Raw genomic sequence first — 22,426 nt, forward strand, 5'->3', positions numbered from 1 at the left:
AGAATCACCACTCAACTGACTTTGAGCTTTATTGCAAAGATAATAACATTATTATACTTTGCATGCCTGTGCATTCATCCCATATCCTCCAACCACTTGATGTTTGATACTTCAGCCCTTTGAAGATTGCTTATGGTAAGCATATTGAAGGGCTGATGCAGGCGCATGTTACCCATATCACCAAAGAAGATTTCTTTCCTGTGTTTTACGCCGCGTACCAAGCCACCATGACAGAAAAAAATATTGAAGGTGGCTTTCAAGGAGCTGGCCTTATCCCTTTTGACCCTGAGAGGGTAATATCAAAGCTTGATGTCCAGCTTAAAAAGCCAACACCATCAAATTAGCGACTGAGTAACTCCCATAGCTGGGTCTCTAAAACACCGAATAACCCAATTGAGGCATCATCCCAGACAAACCTTATCAAAAGCTGAATCTCTCATCACCAAGATAGCTCTCCAACATTAATCTTGAACGCTGTTGACATCCTCATGAAAGGCACGACAAGGATAATATAAGATGGATTTGATGGTAGTAGAGATTCATAATCTTCAGGCGGCGAACGAGGCCCTTGCCAATGCCAAAAAAAAAAAAAAAAGTCAAAGGAAAGGAGGGTTGCTTTCCATACAAGAAGCTCAGGAATTAGGGGATTAAATGGTGATTGAGGTACAACTAAAGGAGGAAACACGCATTGGGGCTGGTCAACGACTGCGGACTGAGACACGCGCGCGGCGCTGTGACAATTGCAGAAAGGCCGGACACAATGCACGTTCCTGTCAGATAGTAACAGAAATGTCTGAGGAAGGTGATTCTGAATAGTTTTAATGGAGTTTTAGGTGCATTGGTGGAAATGTTGGGGTTAAAGTCGCGGCGGAGCGATTTCGTGTGACATTTAGCGTATGCAAAATTTTCTTCATTTCTTGGCGCGATTTCGCGCCAAACATACACATGTATACTCTCTAGTTCATTTACCCCGTTAGACACACAATTTAAAGAGCTCAAGTTGCCTAATTTGTCCAATCTGAAGCTATTCAAACACCTGATATTCTCTATCAGCCATGCCACCCAAGCGAGCCTCCCGAACACCGCAGCCAGCCCCCCAACGCGTATATGACCTTCGGAAAACGCACATTCCTCGCATATCCCCCCCTCCGGAGGAAGGCTATCAAGGGAGGAAAAATACCAATGGGGTATATGTTCCTCGTGCTGCTGCCACTAAAGCTGCAGCCATACGTCGACGAGCAGCTGCCGCTCGAGCTGCACGTGCAAATGAAGAAGCCGATGCGTCTCCTGGGCTGCCGCAAACACGTTTAAGAACTCTGAATAGACGCTCTACAACCCCCCAGGCACGCCGTTCAGCTACTCCTGGAAAAAGAGTGCAGTTTGCACTGCAAAATGCCCAGCCGAAGCCATCATCTGCAGCCAAATCCAACGCGTCATCTCAAAAGGAAGCCTTGCACCGTAGGGCTGCCTCTACGAGTACTGAGCCTGAAACCACTGAAGCAGATGAGGCATCAGAGGCCTCATATGATGAAGAGGAAGTATATGAAGAAGGGGTGAATGAGGATCATGATGAGAATGGTCCAGAAGACGAAGAAAGTGGACAAATGGATGATGAGGGGAGTGCTGATGAGGATGACAATCTACCCTCCATAGATGACCGGGATGTTGATACTGAAGAGGAGGCCTCTGCCCGGGCGCTCTATGATGCCAAAGAGAAGTATAGAGAGCTTATTGGACGACGTGTTCTAGATGAAGCCCGGCGCCGCTATCCAGAAGGCGTACAACGGCAGCCTCGAGAAGTTGAGACTTCAGATTTGGAAGCAGCATTAGAGGATGCCATGAGAGCTGCAGACTATCCTGTAGGCATCATCCTGAATATTCGCATCAACAAGAAGCCATATGTGAAGAAGAGCTTGCCTGATAGTCAGCGCCGTTCCTTCAATATGGAGGATGTTGAAAAGGCCTTTCTAAGTGCCATTGCTCCAACGGTTGGAGAGGAAGAGTATCAAATCATGGCTCGGAGAGTTACCGTCAAACACTCTTCTGGGCGTGGTGGCACCACCCACCATGATTTTGATGATTTTGACACTGCTAACGGCAGCCATATACTATCAATTATAGATAAACACCATAGTCGCCATCGGACAGGCATGATTGAAGCCCATTTCGATATAAACGTCCAGTGTGATGCCATCTTACCAACACCGAAGCGTTCACGGCAGCCAGAGCCCCCTTCTTCAGACATACCGAGCTCCCCCCCTTCCTTCCCTCCAAAAAAGCGCCAAAATCGATCAAGTCGCCTGCAAGAGCAGCATAGTACTCGGCTTGATACCATTCGTGTTGCTGGCAACTTTCAACGCCAGTTGATGGACCGTTGGCGTTGTCACGATCCAAATTGCACAAACAAGGATAACTACTGCTTTCCTGATCCAACCGAGCGTACAAAGCACTTTAATATCACTGCTGTACAGCATGAAGCATGGGCAAATGCTATATCAAATGGTGAAGCTACTATTCAAAATCCTCCGGTCAAAATGCTTCGCTATTGGGAGGAGCATCAGGGTGCTTTAAATAGACAGTCCCGCCAACCAGCCCGCCAAACTTTTATCCAACAAACGAAGTCATCACTTGAGCGATTAGCTGAAATGCAGCAGCAAATGCATGAGCGGATGTTGGAGGCTCGTATGTATGATCAAATGGATGCCCTGGAGGAAAAACAGGAGCGCAGGGAGGAGAGAAATGAGCGAAGGCGTATGGAGCAAGAACGACGTGAGCATGAGCTGGCACATGCACGCTTGATGTACATGCCTCCCCACTATGCAGCCATGCCATACAGCCATGGCCAGTCTCCCCGGCCAATGATGCCTATTTCAGGCCAATATCCTGCAGCGCAATATCCTCGCGCTCCAATTACTCCTCAGGCGGCCTCTCGGGCATCCCAAAAACGCCGTTCTAGCCCAATTGATGAGACAACAGATGAGTATGAGCTGCTTGAGTCTTTTTTCTATTGGAAGAATGTCAACACGCCAAATCCACGCCAAAAAGAGAAGTGGAATCAAGTGAAGGAGATTGTATTTCAAAATGATTGGACGATACAGGATTTAAAGGACATGGAGGATGACGCCAGCCCCATGTATCAGCGTGCTATAAAGGCAGGCATCTCAGATGGCTTCACTCGCCTTATTCAGCGGGAGCTGCAGGCATTCAAACGTGATGTTCGGCGTCAGAAAGAAGCTCATGAGGAAGAGCTTCAAGCTATTGCCACTTTGGGTCAGCTAGGCCATCAAACAGACATTGAAGGATCGGAATTTATGCGATATACCTGATCTATTCGCTCGGCTTCATAGTCAGCTAGAAATCGACGAAATTCATCAAGCTTTTCAGTTTCAATATACACGCCTGCAGCAGCATGTTGGAACTGGCTCCTAGCATATCGACCGCAACGACTATCTCTAATAGCCATCTCCAAGAATTCACCATAGCTTTGACATGTACGGCGATAAAAGGGCCAGTTTCGCTTCATCCATGCCTTTAAGACCGAGAATGTCAACTCAATCGGGTTATAATCAGGCGAATATGGAGGCAGATAACGGATTATATGGCCAGATGATTCTATCAACTGTGTAACCTCCTCTTGTACATGAATGGCGACGTTATCCATCACTATCACCATAGGCCGCCCATGACCATGCTGGTTGACAGCAGGAATCAGATGATTCTGGAGCCAATGAATGAAGTTTTCAGCGCGATAATAACCTTCTTTTATCCCAGTACATGGAAGCCAATCATCTAATGACATGGCAGCGCATATACTCCAGGTTTTGCCTCGTTGGATGTCAGTTTCATAGCGAGCTTCATGCCCGATAGGGGCATAGGCATGATGACGCCAACCAGTCTTCTCATTGAAGATAGACTCATCTATAAAGATGAGATCTTGAGCGCCAAACTGCCTAATATCATCAATATAGGCCCGCCGGAGCTCATCACTGCGGTTTAATGATATTCGCTGGAGTTCTTTTCGAGTCCATCCACGCCGTCTGAATACGCGGGAGAGGGTTGACTGATTAATATGCACCCCTCGCTCATTATATAGCCACCAAACGAGCTCATCCTGCTGGTGCCAACCCTGACTCAAGAGATATTCAAAGAGAGCCTCCTCATCCGCATTTGACAGCTTCCTTGCCCGGCCTAACTTCCGCAGCTGGGGGGGCCGTATACTGCCATATCGGAGTAGGTTGGATTGCATTTTGTACACTGTACGGACAGAAACCTGACACTCCTCGCTTATATCCTGGAACTTCCATCCAAGCAGCATAAGACGTAGTATTCGAGCACGTGTTTCAGCAGGTAGACCATGAGAGGAAAGGGCCGCATTGCTGGGGGGTTCGTCTGGAAAATGATATTTTCTGAGAAGTGAGCAAACTAACCACCGAGAAATCTATATGTATGAGTTACCTCGGCATATTAAAGGCTTTATTAATTCTAAAAAGAGTATAATATGGCAAATAGAGTGCAATCAATAAGTTGGAGTAGACATGTGTGTGTTTGATGTGAAAAAGTGCCAAGAAATGAAGAAAATTTTGCATACGCTAAATTCGCATGTGGGGTACGTTAGAGGCTTTTAGATTCATTCAATATAGTAATGTATTCTATTATCGACATTCTCTTGGATAAAACATGATTGTTGACTTTCAAATTGCAAGCCATGATTGGCCGGCTTGCTGAGAGGCACGAATGTATAGTTCTTTGGTATTCAATAACACAACCTTGGTGTCATAAATACCATTCACGGCGGAGGCGAGGTACCAGTATCACCCAATGTGATCATCCCAACGTTGTACTTGGATTCCTCGAAAGGTTCAAGGGCCACGTCCTTTCGAAGAATATAGCGCTTGAATTTGTACGGGAGCTCCACAAAGAGACGGTACAATGCCAAGTTTTTTGTTGAAGCTTCGAAAACCATGTGCATCTCTTCCAGCGGATATTGGCTGGTTTCTCTCATGAACAAGTATGTCAAAATCGACATCAAAATTAAGAGCGGCCTAATAGCATTAGCATATCTCCAAATTTTCGAGAAAGGTGATAATACTCAATACTCACCCCATTATAGAAGGATGGAGGAAAACGGATCTCCATGACGAACTCAGAATCTCAAGATATTCGATCACCCCTGTAACCGACATGGTCATGGCCAAACCAATCTCTGCTGATATTAGCTATATTCCTGGGAGAAAAGGGAATATAGAGAAGTAGCACTTACCGCGGTGGCTCGCAGGAAAAACCTCAGAAGCATATATGAGCGGTACATGAGCAGCAAAGGACATAACAAGAGTGGCTGCTGATCCCTTGAATAATATTTTAATGATATAATAACCTTGGGGACTCAAGAATGCACCGCTGACTTCCAGTAGCATCAATGGCCAAAGGATATGCGGCATTGCCCTCATAAGCAGCCCACGTCGTCCATACGCCTCGATTGCATATGCAGCGAATAGCTTGAGACCGGTTTGGACGATCAAAACACTGATGGCGCCGAGAAGCATCAGAATAGGTGGGAATAAGCTTGAATGAAGAAGGCGCTGAAGTTCCTGGTTGGGTGTCATCTGTAGGGCGGCGATCGACATGTAGAAGCTAATGATAATACATGGCAGCAACGCACGTCTTACCCTTGGTAGCGTGACTAGTTGATGAAACCTGGTAGTAAAGCTTGATTTCCCATAGCATCGTTGCTCGGGTATAGTTTGGACGTAGATCATGTATAGATCACGCCCAGCTTGTAGCTCTGTTTTTCGGAGCCGACAGAGAGACATGTATGCTTGGTGCATCTCACCTCTGAGTACCAACCAGTGGGGTGACTCAACTGATTTCCATATACAAACCAGTAATAGACAGAAAGTCATGACACTGATAGCAGAGTATGCTTTATTCAAAACAATCATATTTGATGTGGGATCCGGTGTTCCAAATAAGAACCCAACCACAAACATTAGCCCGAGCATGAGTATGAGGGTCAGCTGCGAGATCCTTCAACCTTGTTAGTGAAATAATGACAGAACATATAATCAAACTAAAAAAAAAGAAAAAAAAACCAACTTACAACTGCAACCATAATATCGCACGACCGCGAGAACGAGCAGTGCTAATCTCAGCTCCGTAGATGGACAGGGAGCAGAACAATATCCCCATGCCAGTCCCAATGAATATTCGACTGGCCAATGACCATTGCCAACTACCACCGGAACCTGCTATCGGACCTACGATATTGAAGATCCCAGCTATCACGATAGTACCTCGGCGCCCGGAACACCTGTTTAATAGTTCCGACAGCCAATACCCAATTATAATAAACGGAGCACTATTGCAATTTTTGGTATTGGTATATAACTCAAGCAGTTGATCGAGTACTCACTATTTGCTTATCTTTGCTAGCCGTTCTGCTGGTGAAATGGAATCGTCGTCATCAACCATACTAGAACCAACCATCAATCCAGCTTGTGCACTTACAATCAGTTAGCATGACATCGGACTCGGGGAAGGCTTCCATTAGCTACTTACATGGCAACTCCACCTAGGTAGTATGATAAAAGAGTCATAGTGTCGAAAATATCCTGACGGCCATAGAACCAACGTCGTTTTTCCAGCGCTTCGACGCTCAGAGCCATAATATCAGCCTGGTTCAAGCCCTCGACAAGCCAGAACCTATCAGGGCTTTGAGACAAGATTGCACCTTTCCTCAGGATATCACGTATGTCATGGAGATTATACTTCGCTGTGAACTCGTCGACACCGATCAGGATTTGGCGTTGGCTTATTCTTGTAGCGTGGTGACGGTATTCCTCGCTGTTAAAGAGTGGTTAGCGAAATTTTCAAATATCATCAAGAGTATGACCAACCTTGAATTCTCAATCTCATTTTGTTCTTCCCATTCATGTTGCACGTGTTCATGAGATACGGCCTCCTCAGAATCCGGTTGTCGTCTTTTAGCCCCTCCCGTCAACATCGTTATCCATTTTCCCATTGTCATCATGATTTTTGAATCGAGCGAAGTGGTATGTTGGTAGAATAGGTTAATTGCATTCCGTCAGACAGGAAGAAAAGCGATTCGGCTTACAAGGCTGCGCCTGCGTCGAGCCTCAGCCTCGCAGGGCACGTGACAGAAAACGTAGCCTCACTTTGCATTGGTTATCTAAATAATACGCTTATTTTAATAATAGGGATACAGCTATCAATCATAGTTTTTGAAGTCTCAGAATGTTCAAGGAAACAAAGCGTCATCTGGTATAGTGTCGATATTTCGTACAGACGGGGAGTCCAGGTCAGTGTTTCTCGTCTATGACCTAAACAAACGAAAGACCATATAGGATCTAATAAGGTCAATATGGGTCACTGGCTTTCTCGAGTGGATGCAATGATCCATTGACTGTCGAGCCGAGGTCATGGGAACAAAGCTGTATTGCGGCCTGTAATTTTTTTTGGACGAACGAACAGATGGCGTTATTAGTCAATCGGATTTGTGCAAGCTGCAACATAATCTGAACGAGAGCTGGGTGAGCGATACTACTGTGACGCGACCAGCGACGCACCAGTGCAAAACGGCACCGTCACTTCGAAAACCGTCGATTTATACAGGACAATTATCGGTGGCATGAAAGACGCCCAGGGGCGTCAAGTCTATCTGTCTTACAAACCCGGCGCTCTCTTCTACGATGCCCAGACTCAGTATAACTCGACCTTGGGCCAATGGGAACTGGAAATCAACACATTCGGTGCCGGATACGTCCTTCGTTTCCTATCTCTGGTCGATTCTGATGACTTCGCCAATCTCGATGGTGTCACTTATGATGCCTTGAGGGACTGGGTATACCAAGGTTGGCAGATGTATGAAGACTCCCTCCACACTACCTGGTCCGATTTCACCCGGTTCAACGAAGGTGCGGAAAGATCATCCACTACCAAGGTGAATCCGACGGCAGCATTGCTACTGGGTCATCAGTCCAATACTATGAATAGTGCGCAAGACGTATCCGGGGTTGTCGTATAACCAGAGCACTGAAGTGCTGGGTGACTGGTATCGCCTTTTCCTGGTCACGGGAGCATCAGACTGCTCCAACAATGATCTGCAGCCTAACGGTCCCTTTCCACAACGACCTCTTGCTTTATTGATTGACTGGGTTGAGAATGGCGTGACTTCAGTCACTTTGAATGGAACTGTTCTCTCGGGCGACTATGAAGGCGAGGTCCAGCAGATCTGTGCATAGCCTTTACATCCAATGCGGCGAGACAACGGCACGGTCATGGAGTGCTAGTATGATCGGGACTCCCTTAATACTTGGAATTATGTGTTTGATACATTCAAACTCCCGGTGTACTAGACAGTTAGCCTTCTGTACACCCTTCTCTGTCCCCGTTGATGTCGAAGCAAAATCATGGCAGTATATGGTACTAGTTCTACAGATAAAAATTTGCTTATCAAGTATATGAGTTCTATTCATGGGACCAGTTGGCCTAGGTACCCAGATAATTCACATTCATAGTTCGAATAGGCATGTCTCCGGATCCATCCCGGCCTCCTCGGAATGCACCCGGCGTCAATCTCATCGCCGATCTTTATATTGATAGTACTTTACTAACTTATAGAATGGCCAGTGTACGTTAGTACTTTAGATGTAAAATCATAATTCAGCATTCTTTGCCACATCTATCTTTCGGACTTCATAGGTGTCACCATGTCCATACTCCCCCGCGAAGGCCTATACATCGACCCTATCGTATCTCTGATCCGGAAAACCATCCTAAATCCCACAATCGCTCTACTATTTGTGGGGTACCTCAAGCTGATAGATACTCCACGTCTTGCCGCTTATGAGAGGCCTGCCTTTTGCGCAGCAGCGCTCAGTGTCGCCCTGTGGCTCAACGACTTCCTCACTAGAGGCAGCAGAAACAACTGGGTGACCGATCGGACCTGGGATTGGTCGAAGGAACTCGTCGTAGTGACTGGTGGCAGTAGTGGGATTGGAGGTAGTATCGTACAGCGATTAGCCTCGGATGGAGTGCAGATTGTGGTGATCGATGTTATCCCACCGACGTATAGTACTGGTGAGATAATCCCCTGCGCATTTTCAGATTACATTGTCTAATAAATGCAGAAAACAAGCACATAGCGTACCACTATTGTGACCTGAGCGATGAGTCCGAGATCCGCGAGGTTTGCTCGCGTATCCGGGAGAATATTGGTCATCCTACTGTCCTCGGTGAGAAAAGAAATTTCCTTCTGGGAATTTTAAGTATTGATCAAGGTGATTAGTGAACAATGCCGGACTCTCACGCGGCCAGATGGTAGCTGAAGGCACGTACCACGACAACAGTATTACTCTACGGACAAATCTTCTTGCTCCCCTTCTCCTGAGCAAGGAGTTCCTCCCACACATGATTGAACGGAATCATGGACACATCGTTAATATCTCCTCTCTGAGTGCCTACATCCCTCCGGCTGGACTAGCAGACTATGCTGCCTCCAAAGCCGGACTGGTGGCATTCCATGAGGTCAGTATTTCTATACCCTCTAACGAAGTCATTGTCTAACGTTATTAGTCTCTCGGTCTGGAGCTCAAATATCACCACGGCAGCACAAAGGTCCGCACCTCATTGGCCGTATTAAGCTTTATCAAGACACCACTGTTCAAAGGAGAGTTGAACCAGCCCCACTTCTTCTTTCCGTTGATGCATGTTGATACGGTTGGAGATGCTGTCGTAGATACTTTGTACAGCGGGTATGGAAGAACCATGTTCCTACCGGGAGTATTTCGCTATTTTGCCGGCCTGGTAAGTGAATCTAGCTCTTGTCTGCTGGGATGTAAGCTCTAACATGTCAATAGCGAGGTGCTCCAGAGTGGATACAGAATATCGTGCTAGGTAGCTCGCAGTCTCTGAAGGTTGATTTCAAGGGAAGGCAGATGATTGATCCGGTGACTGGGAAGCTCAGAGAATTGTAGAGTCTCGAGTGACAGATACTTCGCTTGATTAGACAGCTTATATAACCATGTTGATGTTAAAGTCGTCAACACAATATTGGGCAATTCATCGTATTCCATGTGCAGATTTTCAAGCCAGCAATTTCTTGTACCAATATGGTATCTTAGCAAGGGGACATAGGAGTATACGGACACTAATGTGGATATACAGGAACTAATTCATGTGTTTCAAATATGTACGTGTAATTCAGTGGTTAACATAATGATAACGTTCAAGAAAATTATCACATGAAACGAAGCTATTGAAACAGGCTATGCCACATAGGTAGACATCACACTCCTCACTGACCCTAAAACGGTCTCCCAAATTGTTGGCTCTTTCAAAACAACAATCGCTACCCCCACGAGGGATACCAAGCCAATTCCCAGTTGTGCACTTGCCAAAACGTTCTTAGGCTTCTGTGCTGCCTGAAAGATGTAAGCTTTCTTATTCCAATGATATCGACCACGAGCATACCTTGATATTCCAATCGGACCATGTCGGAAACAGACTGCGCCACCAGTAATGTGCCTGCGACCAAGGATAGGACATCGCATTCCATGACTTTTCGTTAACATACCACTGCCTCCTGTCAACTCATCGTCTTCAAAAGGGGGGGGGTTGTGTTGGGTTCATACAGAGTTGCACCCAGTATGCCACACGCGGTTTCTCAAGGCTTCCTGCATCTTCATGATGTATTCGCCTTCTGCTTCCGGCTTGAGGTCGACATATGCTGCGTCCCCTTTCAAAACAGGTTTTAGGACGCGGAGCGCGTAATTCACTGAGCTGTGGATATTAGTACTATACCTTCTTCTCTTCATGTACGGAAACTCACTTCTCCACCGCCATGACGGCAGATGTATGTCCTGTGGCAGCGTTGGGTCCGAGCAGAAGGAAAAAGTTAGGAAACCCACTCATGATAGAGCAGTTGTATGCTCCCGGGCCATCATGACGGCTCCAGTGCTGATTGAGTGTCTTGCCGCTCTGGCCTTTGATCTGGGTATAGGGCACGAATTTGTTTGTTTGAAAACCAGTTGCCAGAACAATCACGTCTGCAGGCACGAATCCATCTGTAGTGACGATTCCATCTGGCACGATTTCAACAATTGGTGCATCTGTGAGGCACAATTTGTCGTTGTGTAGGGACTCGAGGTATCCGCAGTCGAAGATTCGACGCTGCAATTCGTGTCAGCACAGTAGCCCACTTATAAGCCTTATATAGCATGTCTCATTACCTTGCATCCCACGTCAAAATCGGGGATGAGAATGCCGTGATACTTTGCAGGTGCAGCCTTTCGCATATACCTTTCGGCCCATGTTCGTTTCATCTGACGCATTCGAGCCGCTAGCTTTGTCATTGGAAACATAAGGAAGTCGCTTTCTGCGATTAGGAAGATATGAAACCGATGTAATTTCATAGCTAGGGGGATGTAGTGGAAGATCCATTGCAGGACGGTTGGGTATGAGAAGTTGTGCGCTGGAAATATCCAGTGTTTGCTGCGGACGATCTGGGTCAGTGATTGGGTACGGTCGACGATAGATGGCACGATTTGGGCCGCGGTACCTGTTGGGGTTAGCATAGAGTAGGTGCTTCGGTGATTGTCACTCACATCCATTCCCAATAACCACAACCTTCTTTCCTTCAAGATCAACATCGTGATTCCACCTCGCGGAGTGAAAGATTGCACCCTTGAACAATGGCGCGCCTAGAATTTCACAGGGTCGAGGCTCAACCAATTGCCCTGTGGCAGCGAACAATATCTGGCACTCATGATAGAATATTCCATCAGTGTCCAGGTTCCGAATGATCATCAACCATCTTGAGGCATCTTCTCGCCAGATGCATTCCTGAACTTCAGTGCGGAAGGCCATCTTCTCGCGCAAGCTGTAGGTATCGGCCACCTCATGCTGATACGCTTTGATCTCTTTGTACGAAGGCATAAGCTTCGTCCATTTGGCGTTGAGAGCAAACGAGAAGCTGTAAAGCGCACTTGGAACGTCACAGGCACAACCTAAAACATGTCAGAACTGACAACGCATTATTTAAAATACTTACAGACCTGGATAAGAACTGATGTGCCACGTTCCTGCACAGTCGCTATGCCGTTCGAAGAATCTGATATCGTCCATCTGGTACCATCGCTTCAGGGTGGCTCCGAGAGCGATAGCACTCAGACCAGCGCCCACGCAGGCAAATTGGCTGTAAGATGCTACCATCATCTTGGTGGTCTTCTCGTCCATGATTGCGTTTATGTTGGTTGCAGTCACAAAGTGTGTTGAAGCAAGAGTATTTAAACAAGGCCGGACATCTACATGTTCATTTCCCCAGGATGTCCCCGGAACCACCTCCGTGATCAACATGAAGATCTTCAATTCACTGTTCCATCGACCCGTAATATCAAGCATGTAGACAACCGGTTCATTCCGGGCGTGGTGGAAGTAATCATTCTAGCGGTCCGGAATGAACCCGGTGCATGTTTTCATACGATAAAACGACAATAGCCTTTCCAGGTAGACTCCCTGATCCTCCAACTAATCTGACATGGCTTCACAAGTATTATCCGTCTTTGGGTGGGTATCATTGGTCCTTAACTTCCTGGTCTTTGTTCTTCCCTCGGCTCTGCGAAACACAGTAGCAGCAGCCATTCGGGCATTGGTACAACGATTACCCATAGGTGCATCAATATGGAACGGATTCGCACGTTCTCTAATGACCAATCTGTCACCTCATCAGATCCAGGCCCTACTACCGTCGACTATTGACACTTATCGGTCATGGATGACTTCTGCTGGGAAGTCGCCGCTTGTCCAGGTACTCTCTGATGGGTCGACTCGGCTATTATGGCAGAAGGCAGGCGGTACCAAGGTTCTGTTGTTCTTTCATGGTGCGTCTATCGCTCGCTTTACTAGGTTAAGCGACTGACATAAAGTCTAGGTGGGGGATATGTTATGCCACTATCACCAGGGCATCTGGACTGGATGGCCTATATCACAGACAAAGCCTCCGACGCCGGTATACAGTTGGCCACCTGCCTGCTGGAATATGGTACGTCTCTGTTAATCGGTGTCCGAGCTTAGTACTCACAGACACATTAGATTTGGCTCCAAGCAAGCCCTATCCTAAGCAAATGAAACAGGCCACTCTAGCCTTAAACCATCTCCTTAACACTGGATACAATCCCAATGATGTGCGCTGAGTCCCAAGCCTATTTCTATTGCTGAGCTGACCATTGTCAGATTATATTCGGCGGCGACTCAGCAGGCGGTCACCTCGCTCTTTCCCTGCTATCTCATATCCACAACCCACGTCCTGAGCAGGGCAAGGTTAGCCTCACCGCTCCAATAAAAGGCTGCTTTCTAGTCTCCCCGCTTACATCGTTCAATTTCGCCAACCGATCCTACGAGCAGCGCTTCAGCGCAGACGTACTCAGCAAAACCATCGTCCAAAAATGGGGCGACTATCTCATCAACCACTCCCCATGGCAGCAGGAAATTACCGAAGGTAACGGGTGGGGCATGGCTCTGGACGTACCGGAGATGTGGTGGGATGGACTGGACGCTGTGGACCAGATTATGGTAACTGCGGGCCAGGAGGAGGTATTCCGAGATCATGTATTGCAATTAGTTGATGTTTTCCGGCGGAGGTCTAAGGCAAAAGTAGAGTGGTTGGTGCCGGTTGCTGAAGCACACGATGGACCGTTGATGGACTTTTCGGCGAAAAGGTCACCCAGTGCTACCACGGAAAGGATTACGAAGTGGGTTATTCGGTGCTTTGACTAGATTGTTAAGCTCCGGGATATGGTCAACTCCACTTGCCCTTGAGTCTTGGTTAAGTTTGTATGTAGCACGTTTTTGGTTGGGGCATTAGGGCAAGATGATCGAAAACAACTTGCAGATGTGCCAATCACTCCTAATTCTTACTGTGGACATATTCACTAAGATTACTTCCTTTGTTTATTCTATTTCAAAGCTTGCATGTGATTCTCCTCAGTACTGTTCGCTGTCGTTCCGGTCTCTGTTCATCCCTACGGAACCATCCCGTAGATGTCGGATGTCATTCCGGAACCATCCACAATGGCATGCAATTTTTACCCATTCTGAATATAAAGATATCTGTGCATTGAAGTGAGGATCTTCCTATTTCTACTAGCGATCCTTTGCTAAAATTCCACAGCATGGCGTTTGCCGTCATTCAATACTTGTCTCAGGCGTGGGAACACGTCTACGAAAGTTATCCATGAATCTCCATTATTAGTCTCCGGCTATTAATCGCATTCGTCCTTCTTTTCTGGCTACGCGAACAAATCAGACCACCGTACAAAAACGAGGTAAAAATGGAAGAAATACCGCTTGCCCCAGAACCCTCGGGATATCCCATTATAGGGAACTTACTCCGGTTGGGGCAAGCTCGAGATGATGTGGATCATAAATTCGTAAGTAATAATTCCCAGTGTGCTTTTTACCATATTCTAACGCAATAGCAGCAATTGGATCTCAGGGATTACGGTGAAATGGCGACCATACACCTCGGTTCTAAAACCTGGGTGTTTCTTAACTCACCTCGTGTCGTGACTGAGATCATCGCAAAAGAGGGAGTATAACAAATGGCCGTTCCGTGTATCCTGTAGCCAGCGATATCGTGAGCCGCAAAGGCAGGTCATTGATTCTCCCTCCGGCGCAATAGGCAGAGAAGCGTCGCACCATGCATCATTTCCTCAGTGGCTCCGCTCTGAAGCAATACGCAGAGTTCCAGGAGCTGAAAAGCACACAGATGCTGGCTGAGTATATCTACAAGCCGAAGCACTGGTATCAGAATTGCTCTACAGTTCTAGAGACCCTACTGGGAGCGAATCGGGCAGTTTCATTACGACATCTATCGCAGCTGGTGGGATCCGGTCAAGAAGAAAATTGATGAAGGAACCGCGCCTCCGTCCTTTGCTCGCGATGGCCTTTTAAGTCCCGATGCGAAGTCCTCGGGCGATGAACAGGAGGCCATGTATGTCACTATGCAGTTAGTTGAAGCAGGAAGCGACACGACACGAGAGACATTGAACTGCTTTGTAATGTATGCGCTCGCTTATTCTGACAAGTATCAGAAACTGCGTGAGGAAACTGAAAGGGTATGTGGCAAGACACAGAACGACTGCCGGGATTGACTGATATGGAGCACATGCCGTACGTTCACGCGTACGCCAAAGAGCTACTTCGCTGGCGACCGATTTTCGTCTCCATGCCCGATCATATGCTCACCCAGGATGTGGAATTCGAGGGTTACTCCTTCCCAGCAGGGACACATGCTTTGCTATCAACGAGGTTGGATCGTGGTGGCCGGAGTACTAGGGTTTGAATATATATATAGTTGTATCCCGCGGGATCCGCCAGATGTAACCTTTTTGCAGAAATACAGTTAGTTATCTATTCTTGTCTTTCGAAGCCACGTAACATTCTGATCAAACTCAAAGAAAAATATAATATGTACCTATTATGTACCTATTATGTACCCATTATGTACCCCTGAATATCCCCGAAGAAGCAACGATGGCCATTCAATGTTCAGATGAAGGGCACGTGCGCCGCTCTCCTTATCGGGAAATCCCGTGATCACCAGCCGGCTGAATATCTGTCACAGACACACAGCACTAAATTGACAGCCATTCCCATTGAATCTTGAATAAACGACTGTATCGATAGGAAGAGAGTGATTGATATATATCCGACCCTCATGCGCCCTGTGTCCACCAGTTATTGCTCTTATCGCGGTTGTTGACCCACCCTCCTTCCGAATCGGTGTATCAACCACAGCAGGGAGAGATTCAACGCCAGAGAGAATTGGACTTCCCTGGGACATGACGCCGCACTCTGCCATGGCTTGGTCACTTTCGACTCCGGTCTCTAATGCACCGTTATCCCTCCCCGGTGTATCTTCTTTCGTCGCGTCGGCTGGATTTCCGACGTCGGCTTTTTCGTGAGTTTCTCAAGTCTTTAACGGACTACATTTCTAACTGAATCTAGGGCATATTATTATTCACCTGCAAAGCCAACACGGCAGCCTCAACCAATGATTTATGACCCAGTTCTGAACATCACATTTCCCCACAACTTAACAAATCCAGATACTATACCAGACGACAAGTCGGATCCAATCTATTTCCCGGGTCCAGTCAAGAACTTGTCTTACACGCAGAAGCATGCATTAATTGACGAAATAAAGGTCAATGTCCCGCAAATCCTGCAGTCAGATGCCACAAAGGACAGTTGCGCCAAATGCAAGAAGGCCTTGGCAGCAGCCAAGCCCGCCGCTCTATATGCGCCGACCTGGGTACCAGATGCTATGATTTCACTATGTCAAGAATACCAGCTCAAGTCAAATGACAGCTGTGAGGATGAGTTTGCTGCGTCGATATTTGGAGCGACCTGGACGCAGGTGCTGGCGTATGCAGATGTCGAGGGCCTTGATGGCGACTATATCTGCAACTTCTTCAATCCGTCTTCCTGCGCGAAGCCAAAGACGAGTCCATTGGATACGACGACTCTCTTTCCCAAATCTAAACCAGCGAATGCGAGTGTGCCTAAACCCAGCGGTGAACGAGTCAAGGTGCTGCACTTGTCGGATATCCACTTGGATCCACGGTATTCGGTGAGCTCCGAAGCGAACTGTTCGGCCGGCATGTGCTGTCGTAAGAACGAATACAATGCTCAATTTGATGACCAAATTGTTCTACCTGCATCCGCATATGGCGCATACAAGTGTGACACACCATATGATTTGGCTCTGGCGGCTTTGGAATCGGTTGGCCCTTTGACCGGAACGGCGAATGGCAGCCCTCTCGCTTGGACATTATATACGGGTGACCTGGTATCTCATGAGCCCGAGAACCAGTTGTCCCAGAAATACGTGGAGTACACAGAGACTAGCATCTTCGATATGCTGAAAAAATACCTTGGGGGACCGGTCTTCCCAGTGCTGGGAAATCACGACACTGCTCCGTCCAATATCGACTCACCACATAGCCTCCCGGGACGCCTTGGAGAACAACAGAGCTGGAACTTTGAACATGTCACGGGATTGTGGAAGCATGAAGGATGGATCGACGCAAAGACAGCAGATGAAGCACGGACACAGTACGGCGGTTATTCTGTCAAGACGCACTACGGTCTTCGTATTATTGCATTCAACAGTGGTAAGCAAATCAGCCACCCCCTGCTATTCCGATATAAACTAACAATGACAGACTTCTGGTATAAAAGCAACTACCTAAACTTCATCAACACCACCAACCCCGACAACTCTGGCACCTTCTCCTGGATGATCACCGAACTCCAACATGCAGAAGACAACCACGAACGCGTCTGGATAATAGGCCATGTCCCCAGTGGCTGGGATGGAAGCAACGCATTCCCCAACCCAACCAACCTCTTCTACCAAATCATCGACCGCTACTCTCCCCACGTCATCGCAAACGTCTTCTTCGGCCATAACCATGAAGACGAGTTCATGGTCTACTACGCCGACAACGGGACCATTCAGAACAGCAATACGGCATTGACGACCGGCTGGATCGGTCCCAGCATCACGCCCCTAACAAACCTGAACAGCGCATTCCGCCTCTACGAAGTCGACACAGGCGACTTCAACATCTACAACGCCTACACATTCTTCAGCAACGTCTCCGAATACTCCTCCCTCCATGAAACAGGTCCAATCTTCCGCCTTGAATACTCAACCCGTGAAACCTACGGTCCCGCGGCAAACTGGGACGCAAACGCACCATTGAACGCGACATTCTGGCACCGCGTGACGGAAGGCATGGAGAAAGACTTGAGTCTCGTGAGCTGGTTTAATGCACTGCAGGGGAAGAGGAGCATTAAGAGTCCGGCGTGTGATAGTGAAGAGTGTCAGTTGGCGAAGATTTGTTACATGCGAAGTGGGAGTTCTGCGTTGGGGAGGGAGTGTGTTCAGGGGTATGGGTCTGTTCAGAGTGATTTTAAGGTATAGAAATGGGATGGGTCTTGGTGCCTAAGGATTGTTTAGCCCTAATGGCATCCTGTATATACGCTTGCGGATTATTTTTGACGGCCTGGCTTGCATGGATAGACTACGTTCAGGACCAGATATAGAGATAGACATGTGCATTCATGACGAAAGAATTGAATTAATCAATAATCAATTACCCAGAATACGAGTACAAATACATTAAAGCGAGTCTGCTCCATACACCAAAGACATTAAACAAGAGGTATTATTTTAAATCCCATTTCCACTTATCCAACGATCCCATCACTTAACTCCATCCCCAAGATATTTTATTAGTTGATATAAGGCAATATACGCCAGATTAAGTAGTGCTAATCGTCCCGTGAAAATTATTGTCGATATCGAGGTAATCATTATGCATTAGACGTCCGATGGCGGTCGTTTTTGTTGTCATCTGTTTTCTCGAGAAGCATAGCGTTCGTTTTTTCTCTTTTACGTCGCCCCGTTTCAGTACCCAACATCGGCTAGAGACTTCGGCGCACATCGATCTGCACTTCATGTTAGTCGCAGCTCTTCGCCATTTACTCATACACCATACACTGGGAAAACAAACCTAGACCTGAGCCATGCTGGGACGGCTGGGACGAGCAGGACCAGTACGAGGACGCATACGAGAACCACCAGACTGGCGCCACTGGATGAACGAGAGGATCATGGAGGCGGTATACCCAGCCCAGGCAAACCAAAGGAATGCCACGGAAGCTTGAGCCTCGCGGCAACGCTTGGTGCGGCCTTCGGCGCCGTTGGTGACTTCGTTGTGGCGGGTGTATTCCTGCAAGGATTAGTATCGTTATTGCAAATTTCGGGATTGTGGTGGAGACGTACATCGTTGGAGCAGTCGTGGCACTCCAATCTGGCAGCCAAAGCGATACCAGAAGTAAGGAAGAAAATGGCGTTTAGAGTGTCCAGGACGATCAGGATGATCGGGTGGCCCGACCAGTCCGTGTTAAAGGATGCCGGAACGAGGTAAAAGAGAGTGAACATGGAGAACGCAGAGGTGAACATGGCATAGTTCACCGTCGCGGGGTTGCCGGCGAAGGCCTGGTTGATCATGTTACCGATGAGGGCCATGACCAGCAGAGTCCATACGAACTGGCAGGTGTCAGTTTGGCATATTCGGTTGAGATGCAAGTAGAGCATACCTGCCAGGCCCGAAGGCCCATCTGAATTCCTCCAATGGCCATGATGATTGTCTTTGCTGTCGCGCTGTCGTTCAGAGATGTAAAAAGAGGAAAAAGAAGGAGCAACGAGAGAAATTACAGTAAAATAGCAGACAGCACAGCGGAGGTTCAATCCGATCGAAGTGATCTAGGCATTGGGAAGACAGGGCGACTTTTTATGTTCGGAATGCCCGGCGATGCGACGATGACGATATGCGAACTCTGCTACGTCATGTGTCGACTGGCTAGACGATACTGGCACTGGATGAAATCACCATTGGCTTACTTTTTCAAGCAAAGAAACGAATCTTGACGAATTGGGAACGTGGAGAGCAAAAGGATTCTGGTCTGGGAGTTCTATCGCTGTCGGATCGGCATCCTCGCTGATCAGTATGGAGGGGCAGATCTCGTATTGCTTTACATTCCTCGCAACTAGAATAATACCTATCTGTGCAGAATCTAACCAACTAATCTAGAATGATATCTGCTGAACATTCTGACCGAGTGGACTGACATCCGCCGCCATCCGCTCGTGAAATCTCGATGTCGTCACGGACAGTACTCCGTAGCTACAACATCGCATCCTCAACCAAAGCTTATTCAAGGCCCGCAATAGCCTGACTCTGTTATTTCCACTTAAGAAGCTCCCCGTGGTATCCGGCGTTGGCCCAAGTGGACCGACTGTCTTGGACATGGTTGTATCCATCCTTTTCAGGTAATCGCATACCTTCCAATGTCCGAATCATCCTGAATCACCATCCACGACTTGCATCGGTCCGGTTCTTCCCCTTAACATGCCAGGTACGGACGTAGAATTTTCGAGGTAGCGAACCTGATTTTTTCCTTCTCTAGATACGTTACCTTATTCGTAAGTAAGCGCTTGATATGCTTTCTCGCTATACCAATTTTGGATCTCGGTCGATGACCGGCTTTACTGGTGAAGCTCGTGGGACTTTCAAGCAAGCCTCGTCTCAGGATATCAGATTATCGCTGGGGTATATTCATAAAGAAATATCAAGTGAGACTGGTTGTGTTTGGATGCCCTTCACAGGTTTGAGAAGTAGAAGTATTCCTGACTGGCTGCTTAGAACCTCCTAACTCGACTTCATCCACGTCACATCTATCATCTGCTAAACTGCAAAATGGGCAGAAAAGAAGACATTCAAGCTCAAATCACAGAGTCCGAGCGACGATTCAAAGAAGCCTTCCCGGTCTCAAAAAGAATCCAGCAACTCGAATCTTATCTCCAAGATGATAGTCTAAGCCATCAGCATGTCAACATTCGCGCCGCCATTAAGATGTACAAAGCAGGGGAAATTGAATATGAATATCGGCGTACCATTTCGTGGGAAAAGTCGTATCCATGGACGCCTTGCCAGAGGAGTTGGTGATGGAGCCGAGGTGGGCCGAGGTTTGTCTTTCGGTTGATACTTGTATATGTATGGAGTACTTATTCTTGAAAAGAGTATCGGTCGTCAGTGATAGATTGGTGCATACTGTAGTCGGTCATCCAAGATCTTTTGGGTGTTGTACTTCTGCATCAATATGAATGTGTTGGGATTTGCTTCCTTTCACTGCTTCTAGGTATCTATTGAAGCAGTGTGAGAACCAGTGAATATCAGGGTATTATTACTGAACACTAGTGCCATTGACTGGGTATAAAAGGATCGGCCTCCCCCAGCAAGAATTGTTGTTCTTTACCCTCATACTTCTTCAGACAGAGCCAGAATCGTTTTCAGCCAGCTTCAGCTTTCTATTATGTATATTATGTTGTCACAGTGCTGACATCCCCGTCTGCCTCCGGTCTCATCCTACTCATAAAGCCCATATTGCTCATGCAGATTGGATAGTCAGAAATCGCATCAGCGGCCACCACCAGCATCACAATGTCATGGCAGACAGAACAATACACTAAAAAAAAAATTGCCGCTCATTATCGCTACGCATACTATGGTCTGTGGTATGAGGTCCGTGATGCGTCGACAGGAAATTAGTAGTAGACGAAGCGCAGGAACGGTACCTTACAAGTGCAGCTGAGCTCTAGCTGTTAGGCTATAACTATGGGTATGTGGATCCCAGGCTCTGAGTTCCAAGCTGAGGTAGGAAGAATACCTAATTGCTTTCAAATTCCGATAGACATGTCGCAAAGAGCACCGGCCTTCGGGTCGTCGAGGTTCACTCAGGGGATATATCATATTAAATGCCCATACAGCAGAGCACAGGGAAATAATATTTCCCAAATCACGATATTTAACACGCACTGGACTTACGACCGATATTGGTCGTCTTTAATCTCCGTTTCAACTTGCATCTCACCTTGCATTGTCCTCGTTGTTCCATGAGCGCGACAACGCAAAAGCCAATCACTTGCCCAAGTATAGCACCAAATTTGGTACTGAAAGGTTTCCCTGAATGCTGGGATTGAGAAGAAAACACCTTGCGGTTGCTCCAACCCAGACAGCCAGATGCTAAACTGAACCGTTCATGGTTACATGTTGCCCATCATGACCTTCCAGGGTTAGCCATGAACGATATTGATTAAATCTCCATATCATTCATCCAGCTTACGAATTGTGCGTTGATATCGAGTTTGCTGTTGAAGATCTAGATCATCTGTGATGCTGCAACTACTATTAATCGGTATTTGATTATGTTTCTATATAGACTATAGTCGTGTTGATAGAGTCCTATAACCGTCATACAGCAGTACCCTAGCTCTGGAGCTTGGTGGAATCAACAATCTTATTCTCCTCCTCTATCTTCCCAGGAAGACTAAAAAGAGCATATGTCACCCTTCCGAAGACCAATTCCCAGTAAGCTACACAAGACAACTATCATAAAACTTCTGAAAATCTTCCCACTTAGCATCCTCACCATACAGCAAGGAAGAATAAGCTGGATATTGAAAATAGCTCTCCATGGGTAACTATAAGTGCATCGACAAACTCAGACCTTGGCTATGCGAAAAGGGAGTGCAACGGCCTCCCTTTTTCTTTTCCATTTCTTGTTTCAACCTTCTCCATTGCAGCAATAAACATGTCCCGGAACTCAACTATCGCTTTCTGAACTGTCGCATCCGCTACTCGGGGTACCATGAATTCAGGAATCATGGCAAACCTCTCAGCTGGGACAGTTTGCGCATTACTCTAGTCAAGGATATCCGTGATATTGTATTCTTCATCAACGGGTATATTCCCGTGATGAAAGTCCATATGACACA

General features: G+C 47.1%; 8 protein-coding genes across 8 annotated transcripts; 5 read left to right on the forward strand and 3 right to left on the reverse strand.

Annotated features, from left to right (window-relative positions):
* Nucleotides 1-1,055: 1,055 nt before the first annotated feature.
* Nucleotides 1,056-3,326, forward strand: ACHE_40537S (uncharacterized protein; the record flags this gene model as incomplete). Its single annotated transcript, XM_043278747.1, has 1 exon — nucleotides 1,056-3,326. The coding sequence occupies one exon, from the start codon at nucleotides 1,056-1,058 to the stop codon at nucleotides 3,324-3,326; it is 2,271 nt and encodes a 756-aa protein (XP_043136495.1).
* A 1,460-nt stretch (nucleotides 3,327-4,786) lies between these two features.
* On the reverse strand, nucleotides 4,787-7,027 carry ACHE_40538A (uncharacterized protein; the record flags this gene model as incomplete). Its single annotated transcript, XM_043278748.1, has 7 exons — nucleotides 4,787-5,042; nucleotides 5,101-5,203; nucleotides 5,261-6,024; nucleotides 6,098-6,355; nucleotides 6,410-6,499; nucleotides 6,556-6,840; nucleotides 6,894-7,027. 7 exons carry the CDS (start codon nucleotides 7,025-7,027, stop codon nucleotides 4,787-4,789), a joined length of 1,890 nt encoding a protein of 629 aa, XP_043136496.1.
* A 618-nt stretch (nucleotides 7,028-7,645) lies between these two features.
* Nucleotides 7,646-8,258, forward strand: ACHE_40539S (uncharacterized protein; the record flags this gene model as incomplete). The annotated part of the gene is made up of 2 exons (XM_043278749.1): nucleotides 7,646-7,931; nucleotides 8,011-8,258. 2 exons carry the CDS (start codon nucleotides 7,646-7,648, stop codon nucleotides 8,256-8,258), a joined length of 534 nt encoding a protein of 177 aa, XP_043136497.1.
* A 468-nt stretch (nucleotides 8,259-8,726) lies between these two features.
* Nucleotides 8,727-9,992, forward strand: ACHE_40540S (uncharacterized protein; the record flags this gene model as incomplete). The annotated part of the gene is made up of 5 exons (XM_043278750.1): nucleotides 8,727-9,096; nucleotides 9,147-9,251; nucleotides 9,305-9,543; nucleotides 9,592-9,822; nucleotides 9,876-9,992. The coding sequence occupies 5 exons, from the start codon at nucleotides 8,727-8,729 to the stop codon at nucleotides 9,990-9,992; spliced, it is 1,062 nt and encodes a 353-aa protein (XP_043136498.1).
* Nucleotides 9,993-10,283: 291 nt separating this feature from the next.
* On the reverse strand, nucleotides 10,284-12,252 carry ACHE_40541A (flavin-containing monooxygenase; the record flags this gene model as incomplete). The annotated part of the gene is made up of 7 exons (XM_043278751.1): nucleotides 10,284-10,439; nucleotides 10,489-10,593; nucleotides 10,650-10,797; nucleotides 10,847-11,187; nucleotides 11,247-11,575; nucleotides 11,622-12,023; nucleotides 12,072-12,252. The coding sequence occupies 7 exons, from the start codon at nucleotides 12,250-12,252 to the stop codon at nucleotides 10,284-10,286; spliced, it is 1,662 nt and encodes a 553-aa protein (XP_043136499.1).
* Nucleotides 12,253-12,790: 538 nt separating this feature from the next.
* Nucleotides 12,791-13,791, forward strand: ACHE_40542S (alpha/beta hydrolase; the record flags this gene model as incomplete). The annotated part of the gene is made up of 4 exons (XM_043278752.1): nucleotides 12,791-12,896; nucleotides 12,947-13,057; nucleotides 13,108-13,199; nucleotides 13,249-13,791. The coding sequence occupies 4 exons, from the start codon at nucleotides 12,791-12,793 to the stop codon at nucleotides 13,789-13,791; spliced, it is 852 nt and encodes a 283-aa protein (XP_043136500.1).
* Nucleotides 13,792-15,857: 2,066 nt separating this feature from the next.
* On the forward strand, nucleotides 15,858-18,007 carry ACHE_40543S (PPN1 endopolyphosphatase family protein; the record flags this gene model as incomplete). The annotated part of the gene is made up of 3 exons (XM_043278754.1): nucleotides 15,858-15,976; nucleotides 16,024-17,192; nucleotides 17,244-18,007. 3 exons carry the CDS (start codon nucleotides 15,858-15,860, stop codon nucleotides 18,005-18,007), a joined length of 2,052 nt encoding a protein of 683 aa, XP_043136501.1.
* Nucleotides 18,008-18,599: 592 nt separating this feature from the next.
* ACHE_40544A (MARVEL domain-containing protein) lies at nucleotides 18,600-19,230 on the reverse strand (the record flags this gene model as incomplete). The annotated part of the gene is made up of 3 exons (XM_043278755.1): nucleotides 18,600-18,818; nucleotides 18,872-19,138; nucleotides 19,189-19,230. 3 exons carry the CDS (start codon nucleotides 19,228-19,230, stop codon nucleotides 18,600-18,602), a joined length of 528 nt encoding a protein of 175 aa, XP_043136502.1.
* Nucleotides 19,231-22,426: the final 3,196 nt, after the last annotated feature.

The sequence above is a fragment of the Aspergillus chevalieri genome, chromosome 4, assembly GCF_016861735.1.
Source record: "Aspergillus chevalieri M1 DNA, chromosome 4, nearly complete sequence".
In the NCBI taxonomy this organism is placed as follows: Eukaryota; Fungi; Ascomycota; class Eurotiomycetes; order Eurotiales; family Aspergillaceae; genus Aspergillus; species Aspergillus chevalieri.